Consider the following 20,726-nt stretch of genomic DNA (forward strand, 5'->3'; position numbering starts at 1 on the left):
TGGCTGGGGCGTGGCCAGGGGCGGAGTCAGGGCAGGCGTGATGGGGCCAGGGGCGGGGCCAGACCAGGCGGGGGCGTGGCTAGGGCAGGCAGGGGCGTGGCTGGGCTGTCAGGGGCAGGGCTGGGGGCGTGGCCAGGGCGAGGCTGGGGGCGGAGAGAGCCGGGTGCCAGGGCCCTGGGTCCTTAAGCAGCCGATGCTGTTTTTTTGTCATTCACTCGAGCAACTTTCGCTGAGTGTCTTCTCAGTCCCCAGCCCTGGTCCAGGGGCCAGGAGCAAAAGGCATAATGCAAACCGAGACCACACTCACAGCGAGCCCAGGCTGTGAAGGGCAGCAGATAATAAAAGAAGATAGATAAACAGCGATGCCATCTATGAAGGAGGAGGTTAGAGTGCTCAGAAAAGTCCTCTCTAAGGAGGTGACGTTTAAGTCGAGACCTAGATAGTTCAAGGCAGAGGGAACAGCATGTGCAAAGGCCCTGGGGCTGGAACAAGCTTGGTGAGTTGGGAATATTAAGGAGGTCAGTGAGGCTAGCCAGCTGGGGAGAGGGTGGTAAAAGCTGCAATCAGAGAGGTTGGAAGGGGACAGATCACTCAGGGTCTTAGTGGCCAGAGTAAGGAGGTGAATTTTATTCAGAGTGCAGCAGGAGGCTGGGGAGGGTTTAAGCCAGGGAGCGACTTGATTCAGTTTGTCTCTTATAAAGATCCCCTTGTCTGCTTCATGGAGAATTGAGTCCAAGGGGGCACGGGTGGAAGCAGGGGGACGTGAGGAGGCTGCTGTCATAGTCCAGGCAAGCCATGATGGCGGCTCGGACCAGGCTGGTGGTGGTGGGGGAGGCTGATAAGTGAACACAGCCCAGAGGTTTTCAGAATCCAGCGTTTGGGCAGAGGGCTCTGCCTGGCCCCAGGCTGGAAACTCAGGGTGCCAGGATGAAGAAGAGAGGGTGGGGGAGATGAAGACCAGAGATTGGGGGCGGGGTCTTGCTGACCCGGGTTCCACTCTCAGCTGAGGTACTGTTGTTAGGATCCGTTTTACAGATGAAGAAACTGAGGCACAGAGAGGTTTGTTTATATGCCTGAGGTCACACAGCCTCCAGCAGAGCCAGGATTCAAACCCAGGTTGTTGGGCTCCAGAATCCACCCTCTTCACGGTTATGCTGTTGAAATCGATTCGGGGTGGGGGGGAAGGATTAATGAACCAATGTGCCCCGAGTGAGCCCTTCACACAGTGCCCGGCACACAGTAGGGCTTCAGTGACTGTTGTTAACGTCATCATTCTTGATGAACCATGAGGAGGACCCGTCCACACCCGCGGTCTCCTTGCCGGACCCCGGGGACGGGCTTCGGCCGCTGATGTGCAGACCGGGCCCTCACTGTGCGCCCTGCCCGCAGGCGGACTTCGCGCTGGAGGCCCTGGCCAAGGCCACCTACGAGCGCCTCTTCCGCTGGCTGGTCCTGCGCCTCAACCGCGCTCTGGACCGCAGCCCCCGCCAGGGCGCCTCCTTCCTGGGCATCCTGGACATCGCCGGCTTCGAGATCTTCCAGGTCCGCGCGGCGGGCGGGCGCCATCCCTGGGTCCCTGTCCCCCTCTCTCTGGGTCCCCGTCCCCCTCTCTCTGGGTCCCTGTGCCCCTCTCTCTGGGTCCCTGTGCCCCTCTCTCTGGGTCCCTGTCCCCTTCTCTCTGGGTCCCTGTCCCCCTCTCTCTGGGTCTCTGTCCCCCTCTCCCTGGGTCTCTGTCCCCCTCTCTCTGGGTCCCTGTCCCCTCTCTCTGGGTCCCTGTCCCCCTCTCTCTGGGTCCCTGTGCCCCTCTCTCTGGGTCCCTGTGCCCCTCTCTCTGGGTCTCTGTCCCCCTCTCCCTGGGTCCCTGTCCCCCTCTCTCTGGGTCTCTGTCCCCCTCTCCCTGGGTCCCTGTCCCCCTCTCTCTGGGTCCCTGTGCCCCTCTCTCTGGGTCCCTGTGCCCCTCTCTCTGGGTCTCTGTCCCCCTCTCCCTGGTCCCTGTCCCCCTCTCTCACGTGTCCGCTCCCCCCGCAGCTGAACTCCTTCGAGCAGCTCTGCATCAACTACACCAACGAGAAGCTGCAGCAGCTCTTCAACCACACCATGTTCATCCTGGAGCAGGAGGAGTACCAGCGCGAGGGCATCCCCTGGACCTTTGTCGACTTCGGCCTCGACCTGCAGCCCTGCATCGACCTCATCGAGCGGCCGGTGAGCCCGCTGCTCCCCCCGCCCCGCCTGCCACGGGCCCCGGGACCCTGATCAAGCTCCTCGCCCCACTGGCCGCGGGCCACACCTCAGTTAAATGGGGAAAATGACAAATCAAATTACTAATTACATCTGAAACTGTAATTCTCACCTTTGGTTGCGTCTCCAGGTGTCACTTACAAGAGTTAAAAAGTGGCAGCAACCTAGGTGTGCAATATTTGGGGATCTGACTGACTCTCCCCTCCTGTTCACGGTCAGGCCAACCCCCCTGGACTCCTGGCCCTGCTAGATGAGGAGTGCTGGTTCCCAAAGGCCACGGACAAGTCCTTTGTGGAGAAGGTGGCGCAGGAACAGGGTGGCCACCCCAAGTTCCAGCGGCCGAGGAACCTGCGGGACCAGGCCGACTTTAGCGTCCTGCACTATGCGGGCAAGGTAGGCAGCTGGTGCCAGCCTTGAGGCATGTGGGTGGGAGTGGGGACCACTTGGCTGTAGGTGTGGGGAGGGTACAGAGGGAAAGCAGGGACCACCTGATGTCCACAGGGATGAGACACAGCCAGGGCAGAGGCTAGGAAAGCCCGAGGAAGAGTGCAGACTCTGATGAAGTCAGCAAAGGCTTCCTCAAGGAGGGGATATTTGCAGTAGGTTTTGAGGGATGGATAGGAGTTCACCAGGGGAAGAGTTAGGTGCATTTCACTCACTCACTTGGCAAACACGTGCCTTTGCTGTGCTGAGCAAAGCTGGGGACCCAAGTCAGACATGGTTTCTGTCCTCACAAAGTTCCTTATCTGAGAGAGAGACAAATAGACCATTAGGATGTAAGGCTGATAGGGGCTTTAACGGGGCAGCTCAGGGTGGCGTCGAAGTCCAGAGGAGGAATGCTGGGAAAGGTTCACAGCAGAGAGCAAAGCTTGATCTGAAACCAGGGGTCAGCAAACATTTTCTGTAAGGGGCCAGACAGTAAATAGTTACAGCTCGGTGGGCCAGACAGTGTCTGCCACAAATTCTACCCTCGTAGCGTGAAAGAAGCCACAGGTGACCCATAAACGAAGGCTGTATGCCAATAAAACTTTATTTACAAGAAGAGGGCTGGGTTTGGCCTGTGGGCTGGGGTTTGCCAACCCCTGGTCTACAAGACGAGCGGCAGGCAGCCAGCAAAGGACAGGTGCCTGGTGGGAATGGCTCTCCAGGTGGAGGGAAAAGCATACACAAAGGTTGGGAGGCAGGAGACGCGTGCATTCTGTGTTTAGCACTCGGTTCGTTTCCCCGAGATTGTCTAGACTCTCGTGTCCCCAGCCCTGTGCTGGGCTAGGCGTCAGACGTGGGCTCTGGCCTCGGGGAGCCCCTGACTGTCGGGGGGAACACGTGTGGAGAATCATGGTGGTCAAGGTGGTGACTCTGGGGGAGCCTCAGAGCAAAGGCCTGAGTGCTCGGAAGGAACCAGCCGTGTGAAAATCCACGAGAGGGAGGTCCAGGTGGGGGGAATGGCCAGGGTGGAAACTCTGAGGTGGAAATGACCTTGTGTGTTTGAGGAACAGCAAACAGGCCACGTGACTGGAGTAGAAAGGCTCAGGAAGGAAGCGGTGGCGGATGAGGTCGTGGAAAGAGGTGGGCCCGGCAGCAAAGGGAGGGCGCCCTGGTGGTGGAGGGTGCAGTTCCGGATATGGACACAAGGTGGCACCAGCGGTCTCTCGTCGGTGCTGAGCCCCAGAGCGGGGCGTCTCCGAGCTTCTGGGAGGCTCCTTGGGGGGTCTGCAAGTTCATCACCCCCCAATGCCTGACTTCATCCAGGTCGACTACAAGGCCAATGAGTGGCTGATGAAAAACATGGACCCCCTGAATGACAGCGTCGCAACCCTGCTGCACCAGAGCACAGACCGGCTAACCGCGGAGATCTGGAAAGACGGTGAGGACCAGCGTCCCCTGGCCCCGTCCTTGAGCTCTGCGCATCCCCTCTCCCAGCCCACAGTGTGAGCACTTTTGTTTCAGAGGCCGAGTTCTGAACTGAGTTTTCTGCTCAGATGCAGAATTAATGCAGGCAGGCCCGACACTCCATCATAGTGTTTCCACTTCCTGATTGATTGATCGGTTGGTGCCTCAGGCCAGCATCACACTCAGTGATAAAACATTTTCCCCTTTGGGGGCTGTCCTGGTGGCACAGCGGTTAAGTGTGCACGTTCCGCTTTGGCGGCCTGGGGTTCGCCAGTTCGGATCCTGGGTGCAGACGTGGCACCACTTGTCAAGCCATGCTGTGGTAGCATCCCACGTATAAAGTAGAGGAAGATGGGCAGGGATGTTAGCTCAGGGCCAGTCTTCCTCAGCAAAAAGAGAAGGACTGGCAGCAGTTAGCTCAGGGCTCATCTTCCTCAGAATAAAAACCCAAAACATTCTCCCTTCATCAGAAACAAGACAAGGATGCCCACTGCCAGCACTGCTGTTAAAAACCGTTTTTGCGATACTAGCCTATGCAATCAGAGTGGAAAAAGAAATAAGTAAATGAATGTTGTAAAGGAATAGATGAACTTATTCTTTGTAGAGGGCATATGATCCCTAACACAATCAAGACCTTTGACTCGAAAAGAATGAATAACAACATGAGAACTCAGACTGGTGGCGGTTTACAAGTCACTCAGCTTCAGGCTCTGCTTTCTCTGCCGTCTCACTATGTTCCCCTCTGGGCCCCAGGGAAGAAGAAAGGAGCAACAGATCAAGATATAGTTTTGGAGATTTTTTTTTTTTGCTGCTGCAACAAGGCCCGTGTGAATCTGGCCGTCAAGTCTTTTCCGAGTGACCCTTCCAGGAGGCAGGGGCAGGGAAACCAAACGCCTGTGTGTGGCGGGATCCGGCACTTTTCCCAGCCGTGTCTGCCACCCCCCGACCTCACAGGAGGTTTGAGAGATGGGTTTTTTTATGCAGCTAGCAGATGAGTGTCTTGTTTTTTTTCCGATTCCAGGTTTCTGGAATCTGTCAGTTTGCCTTAATCTTTTATTGAAGTGCAGAGCATGGTTGCAGATGTGCTCGCCCCGTGCAATTAGATACGAGGACAAAATAATCAAGATGAGTGGATCCCAACGTGAACTCATCCAGCAAAAGGGCGTGGGGTGCCCCGACATCGTGAGCTGAGTATAGAAAGAGACATTTAGTGTTTGTGTCTCAGTTTACACAAGAGGGGTTGAGAGCAGTGTGGGGTGTTCAGCAACAGAACCAGATTCTGCCGTCAGGACTGTCTCCTGTGGACTGAAAATCCGCCCCCTCCACTTCTGTAAAATCTGTGCCCCATTCGTGGACCACGACGACCCACCTCCTGTGGGCCTGGCTCGCGAAGGGTTGCAGGAAAGAACTAGAAGCTGCAAAGCGTCTTGAGTCCTAGACTGGAACCTGGCACAGCGTTACTTCTTCCGCAATTCTCCTGAACAAAGCAAGTCACGAGGCCGGCCCAGACTCAAGTTGCTACGGGTCACAGGGAAGGGTGGAGAATTGGGACCATTTTTGCATCAGTCTCTCCTACAGTTGCCCTGAGCCCAGAGTTGGGTGCCCAGCATCCTGGCAGCCCCAGAGAAAAGGCAAATGAGACACGCTCTCCTCAGAGAGGCAAATACAACAAGCTAGGTGGGAGCATCGAGCTTCCTGGCAGCCAGGGCAAAAAGGGATACCTAATAAAACAGATACAGACTCAACTTCTAGGGAGAGAGATTTTTTTTCCCTGGCACTAAATTCTCACAGAGGATATTCATCCTTTCAGTCAACAGTGATGCCCTCACTGGGTAGACTCCAAGGTGGACAGGACAGGGGCTGGCCCAGTGGGGTAGTGGTTAAGTTTGCATGCTCTGCTTTGGTGGCCTGGGGTTTGTGGGTTCAGATCCCGGGTGCGGACATACACAGCACTCATCAAGTCATGCTGTGGCAGCGTCCCACATACAAAATAGAGGAAGATTGGCACAGATGTTAGCTCAGGGACAATCTTCCTCACCAAAAAAAAAAAAAAAAAGATGGACAGGACCATCTCCCTGGTTTTAAAAGTTCACGGCCAACATTCAGGTCTTCTCTCCTGCTTTGCCCTGTGCTGTTAACTAACAACTCTCTCCTCTTTTTGTCTTCCTGCCACCTGCTCTCCCTCCTCTCTTCTCATGCTGCTCCCTTTGCATCCCCCCCACCTCTCTGCCACCCCGCATCTGTCCTCACCCCCAGAACACGGGGGCTTCCAGCAGTTCTCTCTCCTTGGCTCCTTCCCCCCGTCGCCCCCAGGATCTTCAGGGAGGCGCGGCTCTGCCATTTCTCCGGCAGGGGGTGGGTGCTGCTGTGCGTCAACGGGTGAGATTTGCCGGATGGAGAGGGCGGGCCTGTTGCACTGGGCACCTGGTTTTGAACGTCGGTCCCCTCTCCTCTCGTAAGGAGGTCTCTCCCTCCTCTTCTCCCTCCTTGTCGGCTCCCTCAGCGGTTTCCAGACCCTTTGTGGCAGCACAATGCTTTCTTCTAACTAAACCACATGTCATCATCTCTGTGCACATTTATGGAGCCCTTACTGTGTGCCGGGCATGGTGCGAACCCCTTTTATGACTGTTAACACATAGGATCCTCCGAATAACCCAACGAGGCAGATGCTAGTACTGTTATTACCCCCATTATACAAATGAGGACGTTGATGCACAGAGAGGTTAAGTCACCAGCCCAAGGTCACACAGCCAGGAAGTGGCAAAGCCAGGATTTGAACCCAGGACTTTTAACTCCCAGAGCCTCAGTTCTTACCTGTGCTGTAAGAACTTAATGAGTGATGATTCTTATTTTGATAATAACTGGGAGTAGGGTGGTAGGAGGAAGAGTTGAACCTGGGGAGGAAAAAGGAAAATGTCACAGCTGAGCCCCGACCATGCACCCAGTCCTGCCCGAAGTGCAGATTGTCTGCTGGACCCCTGAAGACCCTCCTGACTGGGGATTGTGGGGCCTCAGATTCTGCCCCAGCTGCGGGTCCCTGGCGTGATCCAGTAAGAGAATCTGAGACGAAGGAGCTAAGTGAGGCCATCGAATGACAGGAGAGAAAGCAGACGTACGCTCAGTCGGGCCTCTGGGACAAGGGTCGCTGTGGAGGTCGTTTGCCTTCTTTCGAAGATGGCCCCTAAAAGCCAGACTTGATTTCACTTTTAATGGGATGTGGTTTCGGGTTCCTAAGAATGCAGCTGTGCTGTGTTTGTACCATCCTGTCCCTCTCTGTGCCTCGGTTTCCTCATCTGTAAGATGGAACCGATTCCTATGGGCTCGTATGTGAGCTGCTCTGAGCGGAGGCTGGAAGGGAGTAAGTGCTATGTAAGCGTCCATTGTCATCACCATTTGTTGATGAGGAAAACGGAAATCGTGTCCTTGAGCAGAAGAGGGGTCAGAGGATAGGGTTCAAGAGGACTCATCCCACTGGGTTCAGATCCTGGATCTGCGGTTTCTAAGCTGTGTGGCCTGTGGCACAGCCTTCCACCTCTCTGAACCTGAGTCTGCGCGTCAGTCCGGTGGGGCTGGTGGCACCTCCCTCACCTGGTTGTGTGAGGTGTTTCCTATGTAAAGAGCCTGGTCCTATCAATAACAAGACCCTTGACCTTTGGCCGGCCCAGTCCCCTCAAACTGACCCCTGACCTGCTTCTCTCTCCACCTCTGTTTCCTCCTCACAGTGGAGGGCATCGTGGGGCTGGAGCAGGTGAGCAGCCTCGGGGACGGGCCGCCGGGTGGCCGCCCCCGCCGGGGCATGTTCCGGACGGTGGGCCAGCTCTACAAGGAGTCCCTGAGCCGCCTCATGGCCACACTCAGCAACACCAACCCCAGCTTCGTCCGCTGTATCATCCCCAACCACGAGAAGAGGGTGAGTGACCCGGCCTGGTATGGGGGTGGCTCGGGCAGCAGGGAGAGACCTGGCCAGCGGACATGGCTGGGGCCACGCCTGTTCCCAGGCTCGCCTCTGACTGGCTGCATGACCTTGAGCGAGTTGCTTCCCTCCCAGACTCAGGGTTCTGTTGGGAAAATTCATTGGTTCGTGGGACTTAAATTTTGTTGAGCACCTACTATGTGCCAGAGGAAAAAGCACAGCCAACCCCTATTCTCAGGAAGCTCACAGTCCAATGCGGAGCACAGGCATTCAATTCACCACCAACGTCCAGCTGAGTTTGTAGGGCTGATACATGTCACATAAGGTTAGATCTGGTCAGTGAAGTCAGAGAAGGCTCCCTGGAGGAGGTGATGACTCAGCTCTGAAGAATAAGTGGTCTTCCAAACAGAGAACAACTAGTGCAAAGGCCCAGTGGTAGGTAGGCCAGAGCATGGAAGGTACAAAGGATGGAAAGAAGACTGTTGGAGCCGAGAGTGTCATGTAGGTGTGGGGAGACCATGCCTGGCCTCCCGGGCCACCGAAAGCTTTTCTTGTTGGGAAAATCAGAGGATGGGCCCTGTAGAGATGAGTCAACATGAGTAGGAAATGAGACCACAAAATTAGGTGCCCACGGCTTACACTGTCCTCAGAAAGTAGCGGTGGTTCTTGGGTGGGTGGATGTGTGTGTGCATCTCCGTTTCCACATCTGCAGATACCGTATTTCACCAAATCTGAGAGGTTGATTTCTCCCACGGTAGCATCGCTGACGTTGGGTGTGGCAGGAGGCTTTTTTTCCTGGGGGTGTCTACACTCACAGCGGGTTTTACAGTGGATGGGGGCTTAGACTGGGTGAAATACGGCGCACATAGACGCGGCCGTTTCCCCCAGGAGCCCTGGTTCTTTTGTGCAGAATGGGGCGTAGAGCCTGAGATCCGATGACCGATGTGCTCGGTGGCGTTAGCATGTCCCTCCCAGGGCCTCGCCGTCAACAGAGCTGCGTATACGCACGAACGGACATGCTTGCATACACGTGTGTGACTTTTGGGGGGAAAAAAGGCAATTAAAAAAGAAAAGGGAACCGAAGTCAGCTACCAAAAATAACGATGGCTGGGCCGCCTCAGCCCGCCCGGCCCTCGCTCCCGGCTGCTCTTTGCTCCTTAGCACTTTTTATTTATTTACTTCCGACGTTTATTAGCCATCTCTTGACCTCATTTATTGTCAGTCTCCCCCACTGGACCGGGAACTCTGCTCCCCACCCCCCCGCCCCGGGGCAGGCATTTCCACCTGGCACATAGTAGGTGCTCAGTTAAAGCAGAGGTTGGACCGTGTGACGTTGCCTCGGCCGTCGTCCCCGGGGTGCCCCCCCACCCCCCGCCGTGTGGCCGCCGCCGACCCCGCGTCCCCATCCCCGCTCTCCGCAGGCCGGGAAGCTGGAGCCGAAGCTGGTGCTGGACCAGCTGCGCTGTAACGGCGTCCTCGAGGGCATCCGCATCTGCCGCCAGGGCTTCCCCAACCGCATCCTCTTCCAGGAGTTCCGGCAGCGGTGCGTGTGCGGGGGCGGGGGCGCGGGGCCACCAGACCTGCATCCCCATCGCCATCCCCATCCGCATCCCCATCCCCCCCCTCCGCATCCCCATCCCCCCACATCCGCATCCCCATCCCCCCACATCCGCATCCCCATCCCCCCCATCCGCATCCCCATCCCCCCCATCCGCATCCCCATCCCCCCACATCCGCATCCCCATCCCCCCACATCCGCATCCCCATCCCCCCATCCGCATCCCCATCCCCCCCATCCGCATCCCCATCCCCCCCCATCCGCATCCCCATCCCCCCACATCCGCATCCCCATCCCCCCACATCCGCATCCCCATCCCCCCCATCCGCATCCCCATCCCCCCACATCCGCATCCCCATCCCCCCATATCCGCATCCCCATCCCCCTCCCCACCCCCATCCCCCCCGCTGCTACTTCTGATCCCCGGAACTCCGGTCAAATTCTGGCAAATTCTCAGCTTCCTTCTCTGGAATGTGGCACAAAGGCATAGAGCCCCGTGTTGCAATCCGCATCTTGCATTGATGGTGTCTTTCACAAGGCAGAATAGGCTAGAACAGAAAAGATCACGGTTTGAGAAACAACTAGTGTGGTGAACATCATAACCCAATTCACATCATAACCCAGATCGCGCCACTCACAGCTGCACACAGCAGCGCCGTCCGTGAGAAACAGCGCGGGAGCCCCAGGCACGATTGCAAACGATCTCGCAGCCGCCTTTTTTAATGTAGAAGGAAAACAGGCGAAGTTTAACGAACGTTACTGAGATATTTTACTTAACCCCCCACAGGCAGGAGATAGGATCATTTTCACATGGAACCAATACAAAAAATTAATAGATATAGAGCGTTCTTTTTGTCCTACCGAGTCTTCGAGATGTGGCCTGTGCCTACCCCCTGATGGTACATCTCAGTTCGCACCCTAAATTTCCAGCGGTCAGTGTGAAATGTGGTCCTCCCAAAACAAAGAAGTTGTGTTGAACAGAAAAATATTTGACTCTGCTCCCGGTTTTCTTTTATTCCTATTTTTATTATTTATTTATTTATTTATTTTTTGAGGAAGATCAGCCCTGAGCTGACTGCTGCCAATCCTCCTCTTTTTGCTGAGGAAGACTGGCCCTGGCCTAACATCGGTGCCCATCTTCCTCTACTTTATATGTTGGACGCCTGCCACAGCATGGCGTGCCAAGCAGTACCATGTCCACACCCGGGATCTGAACCTGTGAACCCCGGGCTGCCGAAGCGGAACCTGCAAACTTAACCGCCGCGCCGCCGGCCCGGCCTCTGCTTGCGGTTTTCGATTCCCATGTCACTTAGTTAAAATGAAACACAATGGGAAGTCCGGTGTCTCCATTGCCCAGGCCGCATTTCGAGGGCTCAGTAGCTCCCTGTGGCCAGCAGCCGCTGGACTGCACGGCACATGGCTGGAGTTTGCTGCTCAAAGTGTGGGCCCCGGACCAGCAGCACCCAGCAGCTTGTCAGAAACGCAGCGTCCAGGCCCCACCCCAGACTTATGGATGAGCATCTGCCTTTTAAGAAGATCCCTGGGGATGAGAAACTCTGATACACACACACCATTTTCTCAGTCACCAGGCATAAAATATGACATATATATTATGTGTCTATATGTCTCGTATATATAATATGCATTATTTTTTATGAAACGTCGAGGTCCCGGGTAGAGGGCACAGCAGGGAAGAGACTCTGAGGGCAGACACGTCTGTGTTTATTAAATGTATTTTTTTATTCTGAGTTGCACTCAGAATAAAAGAAATTTGAAAGAAACTGCTCTAAAGTGCTTAGTCCTGACGCGTAACAAGTATTCAGAAACATCGGCCGCTATTTGGTGTTGCGCTCACGTTTCCCTTCTGAGACACACCTTTGTTGGGCGGCTCAGTGAGATGGTGGTGATGTGAGAAAACGTTCACAGTCAGCACATGGTAGGTGTCCACGGAGTGGCAACTTGTATTGTTGATGTTGCCCTGGGTGGTGGTATTCTCTTGGTTTTTGGGCCAGCCCAGTGGCATAGTGGTTAAGTTCATGTGCTCTGCTTTGGCAGCCTGGGGTTTGCGGGTTCAGATCTCAGGCATGGACCAAGCACCACTTGTCAAGCCATGCTGTGGCGGCATCCCACATAAAATAGAGGAAGATGGGCACAGATGTTAGCTCAGTGATAATCTTCCTCAAGCAAAAAGAGGAGGATTGGCAACAGATGTTAGCTCAGGGCCAATCTTCTTCGCCAAAAAAAAAAAAAAAAACCCCCTCTAGGTCTTGTGGGTGGCACTCAGGAAATGCTCTAATGTTCGTTTTTTCTTACTGTTCTTATCGTTCCCATCGTCATTGCTATTTGTCACTCTGAGCCCAGTGCCCGGCCATGGCAGGAGCTCAGCAACAGTTTGCTGTAACTCTCCACCCCCACCCTTCCCTTCCCACTGCAGATATGAGATCCTGACGCCCAATGCCATCCCCAAGGGCTTTATGGATGGGAAGCAGGCCTGTGAGAAGATGGTGAGTGTGGGGCAGAGCCCAGCAGTGCTCGGTGCAGGGGGTGGAGGGCGGGCTGGGACCTCCCCCCTCATCGCCTCTCCCCTACCCCTCACAGATCCAGGCCCTGGAACTGGACCCCAACCTCTACCGTGTGGGACAGAGCAAGATCTTCTTCCGGGCGGGGGTCCTGGCCCAGCTGGAAGAGGAGCGGGACCTGAAGGTCACAGACATCATTGTGTCCTTCCAGGCAGCTGCCCGGGGATACCTCGCTCGCAGGTGGGCCACCACACGGTCTCCTGGGGTCCTGTTAGCCAAGGCCGGGCCAGGGAGGGGTTGACCAGATGGCCCCAGAGGCCGGAGCAAGGAGGGGTTGACCAGATGGCCTGGGAGACTGGAGGAAGGAGGGATTGATCAGAAGGTTCCTGATGTCAGGGCCTCCAAGATGATGAGAGGATTGAAAAACAATGAGATGGAGCCACTAGATGCCCAGGCTTCTTGGTTCTACAGTCCTGGAGCCCCTGTGGGCCAGGCCCTGTGCTGAGTGATGCTGGGGACACAGAGAAGAGCTGGACTCAGCCAGCCAGCGGGTGACCCACATTCCGGTTTGTCCAGGACTGGAGGGTTCCCAGGATGCATGATTTTCCGTGCTAACACAGAGAAAGCCCCGCGCCACCCGGGTCGACGTGGTTACCCACCTGGCCGATCCCTGGAGGGACTCCAGTCTGGACGGGGCGGTGCACCGGCGTGAAGCGTCACAGTTCCGGGGGGCGGGGGAGGTGTGCTTTGATGGGGGTCATACAAGTTCAGCAGAGGCCTTGCTGCAGACCAGGACGCCCCCCCGGGTCACACTTGACAACCAGGAAGATGAAGGAGGACAGGAGGGGGGTTCGAGGCAGGAGCAACAGCTTGTGCAAAGGCCCGGTGATGTGCGAGCCTGGCACACTGCAGGAACGCAGGAAATTTGCAGGGCAGTCCCCCTCCCCCTTGGAACTGGTGCAGAGGAAGGATCAGAGGACAAAGGGCTCCCCAAACACCAGGCTGAGGGACAGAGGCCTTGTCCAGGGGCACTGGGGAGCTATGGCAGGGCTGGGAGCAGGGGAGGGGCAGGTGAACTCTGGGTGTAGACAGACCCCTCTGGAGGCATGTCAGGGATAGACTGGAGACTGGGAGGCCCAGGAGGAGGCTGGAGTGAGGGTCCAGGTGGGAGAAGATGAGCCCTGAACTGGGGCTGTGTGCACAGAGGGGAAGACAGGGCAGAGAGAGTCGAGGGCAGGGGGACCCCACGATCTATCAATAATAGAACGGTGCCTGCGCACAGTAGGCATTTCATGACGGTTGACTAATTGAAGGGAGCTTCGTTCGCTCTCTTGCTAAGGGGACAGGGCCTGGAGGGGCCCACATTTCCCTCTCCCACTCGCGCCCCCCCCGCCCCCCGCAGGGCCTTCCAGAAGCGTCAGCAGCAGCAAAGTGCCCTGCGGGTCATGCAGCGGAACTGTGCAGCCTACCTCAAGCTGAGACACTGGCAGTGGTGGCGACTCTTCACCAAGGTGAGGGCGCCTGGGGGGGGCGGGCCGAGCAGCGAGGGGACGGGATCTGGCGGCCAGGTCTGCTGGGTCAGGTGACTTCCTTTGTTTGGGCCTCAGTTTTCTGCATCTGTAAAATGGGACCGGTCAGCTCAGACTTTGTTAGGATTCTTTAGGTAGCAAGTGACCCAAAAAATCTGACTCAAACCAGCATGGGTAAAAGAGACACAGGACGGCTTCGGGTGTGCGTGGCGCCTGTCGCTCCAACCGGAATCACACAGTGTCACGAGCACCTCTCACTCCGGACTGTGGGCTGAGAACCCTGAGAAACGGTGTTACAGAATAGCCGTGTTCGCTCATTCGCTCACCCCGAAAACGCGGTGAAGCCGGGGCTGTCACCATCCCCATTCCATAGATGGGACACTAAGGTGCTTGCCCGAGCTCACGCAGCGGGTCAGTGGAGCACCTGGCCTCGAATGGAGCCCAGCTCAGAGTGGGAGCTCTTAGCTCCAGGGCCAAGGGGCTCCCGCGGTGGCAGCCGGCTGTTCCACATCCCCATCCCCCCTCCTCTGCAGGTGAAGCCACTGCTGCAGGTGACGCGGCAGGATGAGGTGCTGCAGGCGCGGGTGCAGGAGCTGCAGAAAGTGCAGGAGCTGCAGCAGCAGAGCGCCCGCGAGGTGGGCGAGCTCCAGGACCGCGTGACGCAGGTGAGGGGCGGGGCTTGGGGTGGAGCCAGAGTGTGAGAGGCTGGGCCGTGGGTGGGGCGGGGCTTGGGTGGAGCCAGGACATGAGGGGCAGGGCCATGGGCTGGGGTGGGGCTGTGGGTGGAGCCAGGGTTTGAGGGGCGGGGCCATGGGTAGGGCGGGGCTGCGGTTGGAGCCATGGTGAGGGGTGGGACACGGTGGGGCAGGGCTGTGGGTGGAACTCAGGTGTTGGGGGGGCCATGGGTGGGGCAGGGCTGCAGAGCCAGGTTATGAGGGGTGGGGCCATGGGTGGAACCAGGTCATGAGAGGTGGGGCTGTGGGTGGAGCCAGGACATGAGGGGCAGGGCCATTGGCTGGGGCGTGGCTTGGGTGGAGCCAGGGTGTGAGGGGCGGGGCCAGGGGGTAGGGCAGGGCTGTGGGTGGAGCCATGGTGAGGGGTGGGGACACGGTGGGGCAGGGCTGTGGGTGGAACCAAGGTGTTGGGGGGGCCATGGGTGGGGCAGGGCTGTAGGTGGAGCCAGGTTGTGAGGGGCGGGGCCATGGGTGGAGCCAGGTCATGAGAGGCGGGGCTGTGGGCGGGTCCAGGTTGTGAGGGGCGGGGCTCCTGGGCTGGAACTGTGTGGTGTGGTTGAGCCGCCACTGGCAGGGAGCAGGCAGGGTATTGGGGTAGGGGACTGGTTCCTGTCGAGCCACCATCTTCAGGGAGTGGGCTCTAGGATGCGGGGCAGGGCTATGGTACGCAGACCGTGGGGCTTCCATTGTTTCCAATATTTTTGGTATCTTAAAATAATGCTGAAGCAAACCTCTCCTTGAGCAGTTTTCTGTTTGCTAATTTTCCGGAATCATTTCCTTTGGTTAAATTTCTAGCGTAGGAGTATTAAATGAAATGAGAGACGGTGGAAAGGGTTCTCTGGGGCTATTTGGAGGATGGACTGGAGAGAGAGAGAGCCTGGAGGCCGGGAGGCTGGGGAGGAGGCTGAGGAGAGAGTCCACTGAGAGAGGACGAGGCCTGAGTCTGCTGGGGCTGTGAGGACAGAGGAGGGGGCAGGGCAGACAGAGTCAGGGGCCGGGAGGGACGGGGCTGGGGCCTGATGGGCTGTGGGGAGATGAGGGGGAGGGTGGCACCTAGGGGTCTGACTCCATGTCTAAGGGGATGCAGGGTCATCCTGAGATGGGGACCTGAGGGAGGAATGGGTTGGGGGACTGTGTCTCCCACCCCGCCCCCCTGTCCCCCCGGGCCTCAAAGGGCAAAGCAAATCCTGGTACAGGAGGGACCTGGTGCTCCACCGAGGGCTGTCCTGGGAGCACCGCCTGCTGCCCGCTGACCTCCCACCCCGTCCCCAGCTGGAAGAGGAGCGCAACCGCCTGGCCGAGCAACTGCGAGCAGAGGCAGAGCTGTGTGCTGAGGCCGAAGAGACGCGGGGGCGGCTGGCAAGCCGAAAGCAGGAGCTGGAGCTGGTGGTGTCGGAGCTGGAGGCCCGCGTGGGCGAGGAGGAGGAGTGCAGCCGCCAGCTGCAAAGTGAGAAGAAGAGACTGCAGCAGCATATACAGGTCTGGACCCACCTCCCCCACCCCCCATTCTCGTACACCCCCGGCATGCCTGAGGCCACCTTCCCCCAACCGTTCTGTCTACCCCGCCCACCTTTGCTTCTGTACACCATGTCTCTTTTGGCCACGGATTTGTGAAAAACTCAGCTCAAAGTAGCTTAAGCAAAAAGAATATTTTTTTTTGTTTCAAATAATGGGAGACTAGAATGGATAAGCTTCAGGCGTGGCTGGATCCAGGTGCTCAAGTGATATCCTCAGTACTCTGCCTCTGTCCATCTCCTGGCTTCATTTGCCTCTGTGCTGCTGCATTTGCAGGCAGGTTGCTCTTCCATGGTTCCCCTTCAAAATCCAGTACGTATTTTACACTTACAGCACATCTCCATTCAGATGCTAAATTTTCATTGGTGATACTTCATTGGCATTTATATTTCATAAGTTCTTCTGTTTAAAAAGTAGATTTATAGGGGATGGCCTGGTGGTGTGGTGGTTAAGTTCATGTTCTCCACTTCGGTGGCCCGGGGTTCACAGGTTCCAATCCTGGGCATGGACCTACACACTGCTCATCAAGCCATGCTGTGGCGGCATCCCACATAGAAGATAGAGGAAGATTGGCACAGGTTGTCTTCCTCAAGCAAAAACAGGAAGATTGGCAACAGATCTTAACTCAGGGCCAATCTTCCTCACCAAAAAAAGAAATCATATAAAAAGAAAAAGTAGATTTACATACACAAGTTGTTCCAAACATACTTAAAAGTTTTCCAGTGAATAATTGAGTATCTGGTTTTAAATTTAAAATAAGTAAAATTAAATTAAATTGAAAATTCCGTCGTCGGTCACACTGAGCACACTTCAAGAGCTCAGTAGTGTTTTAATCGCCTCCTCTTGCCTCCATCACTGAGGGAGGGTTCCTGCCCGACAGTTATGGAGATGGTCTAGCACTCCACACCCGACCCTTCACAGAAGAGCCAGATGGCAGTTTATCAGTCACAGATACCCACAGCCTGAGGGAAGCAGTCTCCCGCCACAGAGACGCACACGAGGGTTGCACTCAGGAATGGTGTGTTCAAGCTGCAGCTGTGGGAGGCAGGCTTCATAGTAACAAGAGGGTGAGGTGACCCCTTGGGTCCTGCAGGGAGACGTGATGGGTTTGTTTGGATAATTCCGAGGGCTGGCAGGCAGCTGGAGTCCACTACAGAGGGGTGAGCAGCCTGTTATCACTGTGCCTGGTCCCCCTGATAAGGGGGGTTATTGGTGAGGGGACTTTGTCTGTGGGAGCAGAGCGGGAAGGAGGACTTGTGGTTCCGACATTATATGTCCTCCCAATATTACCAGACATCAAGGCAGCACATAATGTTGAGTCTTTTTTCTTTTTTTTTGAGGAAGATTAGCCCTGAGCTAACATTTGTTGCCAATCCTCCTCTTTTTGCTGAGGAAGACTGGCCCTGAGCTGACATCCGTGCCCATCTTCCTCTACTTTATATGTGGGACGCCTACCACAGCATGGCTTGCCAAGCAGTGCCATGTCCACACCTGGGATCCAAACTGGGGAACCCCGGGCCGCCGAAGCGGAACATGCACACTTAACTGCTGCACCACTGGGCTGGCCCCTGAATCTTTTTTTAAATCGAGGTAGAATTGGCGTATAACATGTTAGTTTCAGGTGTACAACATAATGGTTCGCTATTTGTATACATTGCGACGCGGTCACAATAACTCTAGTTAAAGTCTAGTTAACATCTGTCCCCTTACACAGTTACAGAAAAATTATTTTCTTGTGATGAGAACTTTTTAAAAAAATTTTTTTTGGTTTTCAACACATTTTTTTCCCAAAGATTGGCCCTGAGCTAACATTTGTTGCCAATATTCTTTTTTTTCCTTCTTCCTCTCCCCAAATCCCCCCAGTACATAGTTGTATATTTTTCAGTTGTGGGTCCTTCTAGTTGTGGGATGTGGGACGCCGCCTCAGCGTGGCCTGATGAGCGGTGCCGTGTCTGCGCCCAGGATGTGAACCCTGGGCCGCCGAAGCAGAGCTCACGGACTTAACCACTCGGCCACAGGGCGGCCCCCTGATGAGAACTTTTGAGATCTACTCTGCGCAACTTTCAAGCACACAACACAGCGTTAACGACAGCCACCATGCTGTGTGTTACAGGCCCAGGACTTATTTATTTCATAACTGGAAGTTTATGCCATTTGAGCCCCTTTCTCCTGCCCCCTCTCCCGACCTCTGGCCTCCACCGATCTGTTCTCTGTATCTATGAGCTCAGGCTTTTTGTTTTTGTTTCTGCTTTTTAGATTCCACATATAAGTGCAGTCACATGGGACTTGTCTTTCTCTGTCTGACTTGTGTCACTTAGCGCCATGCCCTCGAGGTCCATCCATGTTGTCATGTGATACTGAGTCTTAATTCCCCATCTCACACCACAAGTTGCCACATGTGCCTGGTCACCGCCGTGGCAGACAGCGGCCATCTGGAGGATAGGTTTCTTCATCATGTGGGTTGTTTATAATCTTCACACCTACCCAGGAATGTCATTTCCACAAGAACAAAGATCCTTCTCTGTCCTCGGTGCCCAGAACAGGGCCTGAGGCACGTTCACCATTCAGTAAATGCTTGTTGGGCTAGTGAAGGAGATGAGAAGCCCGGTCGGGGTGCTGTCCTTCCCGGCCTCACCCTGAGCGTGGACCTGTCTGAGCCACGCACCCTGGGGGGTCCGTGGACCACCCCCTGCATCCTTCCCACGGCAGCCCAGCCCCCAGCCCCCTGGTCCTCACCCCGCCCTCCTCTCTCCCAGGAGCTGGAGACCCACCTGGAGGCTGAGGAGGCGGCCAGGCAGAAGCTGGAGCTGGAGAGGGTGACAACCGAGGCAAAGCTGAAGAAGTTTGAGGAAGACCTGCTCCTCTTGGAAGATCAGAACGCCAAGCTGAGCAAGGTCGGTGGCCGGCGAGCCCCCAAGGGTGGGGCTAGTGGGGGGCTCCGCTGGGCACATGGGTCCCTCCCTGCATCTGCGCCCAGGTCGCCCCACCTCTAGGGTCTTTGTCACCGTCATTGTGGCTGTTTGCCCCTTTAACCCTTTCTCTCTCCCTGCCTCTCGGTCACACCCACACGCAGCTGTTTTTATTGAGCAACTACTGCGTGTGGTTACCTCTCGCTGCATCATGACACCCCCAGCCGCGGGGCTGCAAACAGGCACCGTTGCACTGCATCCCATTGATCCGTGGGTTCCTTCTCCTCTCCCGGTGGCTCTCTCCAGTGGTCACCATGACGCGGTGGCGGGCGCTGGGTGTCTGTGCTCCTTCGTGTGGCCTCTCTCTCCCCCCACCGGAGAGCCTGGATTTCTTCCCCAGCAGCTCAGGGCTCCGGGAAGAGGAAGCGGAAGCAGCCAGGCCTCTAAAAGCTTAAGCCTGGAAGCGACACCGCATCCCTTCCAGCTGAATTCTGTAGTTCAGGTGTCGGCAAACATTTTCCCTAAGAGGCCAGAGGGTGAACATCTGAGGCTGTGCGGGCCACGCCTTCTGTCACAACCACCCAGTTCCGCCTTTGTCTCCTGAAAGCAGCCACATACAGTTTGTCCTCGGATGGGCGTGGCTGTGTCTCAATAAAACTTTATTTGTCAGAACAAGCCGTGGGCCGGATTTGGCCCTCAGGCTGTGGTTTGCAGCCCCTGAGCTGAGAGCAGCCCCAGGCTCAGCCCCGATGCGAGGGTGGGGAGGAGACTCTGCCCCTGGGTGGGGACATGGTGGAGAATCTGCCGCCCTCTTTAACCTGCCACCGCCAGGACTGGGGTGGGCACAGGGGCGATGACACCGAACCAACTGGAAAACCATTTACGCCCTCACAGCCAGGTCGGGGAGAGGGATGAGTGACCACTGGAAATAAACGGAACCACGAATCGTGACTGAATTAGAAACTGTCAGGAAAGAGCGGGACACGATGGAGGGTTCCCTGACCTGTCCTGGGAGTGGTCAAAGAAGGGTTCCCCGAGGCAACGATGCCTGAGTTGAGAGTTCAAGGATGCACAGCTTCTGGAACATTCCTTCGGTTTCATAACTATCCCCTTCTACTCCATTCTGTTTCTTTCTTTTTAAGGGCAGTGCCGACCCACTGCATTGATTTCTAAAACCACTCACGGTTTGAAAACCACTGCTCCAGGCCCATGCTTCTCAAACTCCGATGTGCACGGGGCTCCTGTGGGGAGCTCGTTCAAATGCAGATTCTGCTTGGGCAGGTCTGGGGTGGAACCCGGGGTTCGGCATTTCCAGCAAGCTCCCTGTGGATGCTGAGGCTGCTGGTCCATGAGCCAGACTTCGAGTACAGTAGTGGCGAGAATGTTCCGTGCCGTGTCGTCTATAGTAGCAAATGATTAGAATCGACCTCAGTGGCCGTCACGGGGATGACGGTGGTGTCCTTTGGATGATAGGCGTCTACACCAACATTGATGGGCGTGAACTGGTCGGGGTGGGACGGGTCAGCAGCCCCTAGAGAATCGGGGAGGATGGAAGGCTTGGGAGCCGGAGGGTCAGGGGAGGATGGCGATGAGCAGAAACACGGAGGAAAATGACATCGAAGACAAGGGGCGAGTGGGGCTGCTCCTGACCACTGCCCCACCCCCCACCTCCCACCACCCTCAGGAGCGGAAGCTTCTGGAAGACCGTCTGTCCGAGTTCTCATCCCAGGCGGCCGAGGAGGAGGAGAAGGTCAAGAGCCTCAATAAGCTTCGACTCAAATACGAAGCCACGATTGCGGACATGGAGGGTGAGCGCCCGCCCCCTGTGCATGCTCCGGCTGGGGTCAGGGTGTGGGGGGTGGTGACCTCAGGCGACCCCGTGCGCTCTGGGGCCTCAGTTGTCATATTTGCTAAATGGGGG

At 56.3% G+C, this 20,726-nt stretch overlaps 1 protein-coding gene across 8 annotated transcripts in view; it reads left to right on the plus strand.

Annotated features, from left to right (window-relative positions):
* MYH14 (myosin heavy chain 14) overlaps window positions 1–20,726 on the plus strand; it is a 96,303-nt gene that overhangs the window by 43,033 nt on the left and 32,544 nt on the right. For all 8 annotated transcript variants that reach the window (XM_070498317.1, XM_044758811.2, XM_070498312.1 and 5 more), the window contains 13 exons: window positions 1,390–1,542; window positions 2,029–2,202; window positions 2,458–2,631; window positions 3,988–4,102; window positions 7,851–8,038; window positions 9,463–9,584; window positions 12,034–12,103; window positions 12,198–12,358; window positions 13,521–13,629; window positions 14,181–14,312; window positions 15,654–15,860; window positions 18,653–18,790; window positions 20,490–20,613. In XM_070498317.1, coding sequence (XP_070354418.1) covers window positions 1,390–1,542; window positions 2,029–2,202; window positions 2,458–2,631; window positions 3,988–4,102; window positions 7,851–8,038; window positions 9,463–9,584; window positions 12,034–12,103; window positions 12,198–12,358; window positions 13,521–13,629; window positions 14,181–14,312; window positions 15,654–15,860; window positions 18,653–18,790; window positions 20,490–20,613 — 1,867 coding nt within the window. The remainder of the gene's footprint in view (window positions 1–1,389; window positions 1,543–2,028; window positions 2,203–2,457; window positions 2,632–3,987; window positions 4,103–7,850; window positions 8,039–9,462; window positions 9,585–12,033; window positions 12,104–12,197; window positions 12,359–13,520; window positions 13,630–14,180; window positions 14,313–15,653; window positions 15,861–18,652; window positions 18,791–20,489; window positions 20,614–20,726) is intronic.

This window comes from Equus asinus, chromosome 26, assembly GCF_041296235.1.
Source record: "Equus asinus isolate D_3611 breed Donkey chromosome 26, EquAss-T2T_v2, whole genome shotgun sequence".
NCBI lineage: Eukaryota > Metazoa > Chordata > Mammalia > Perissodactyla > Equidae > Equus > Equus asinus.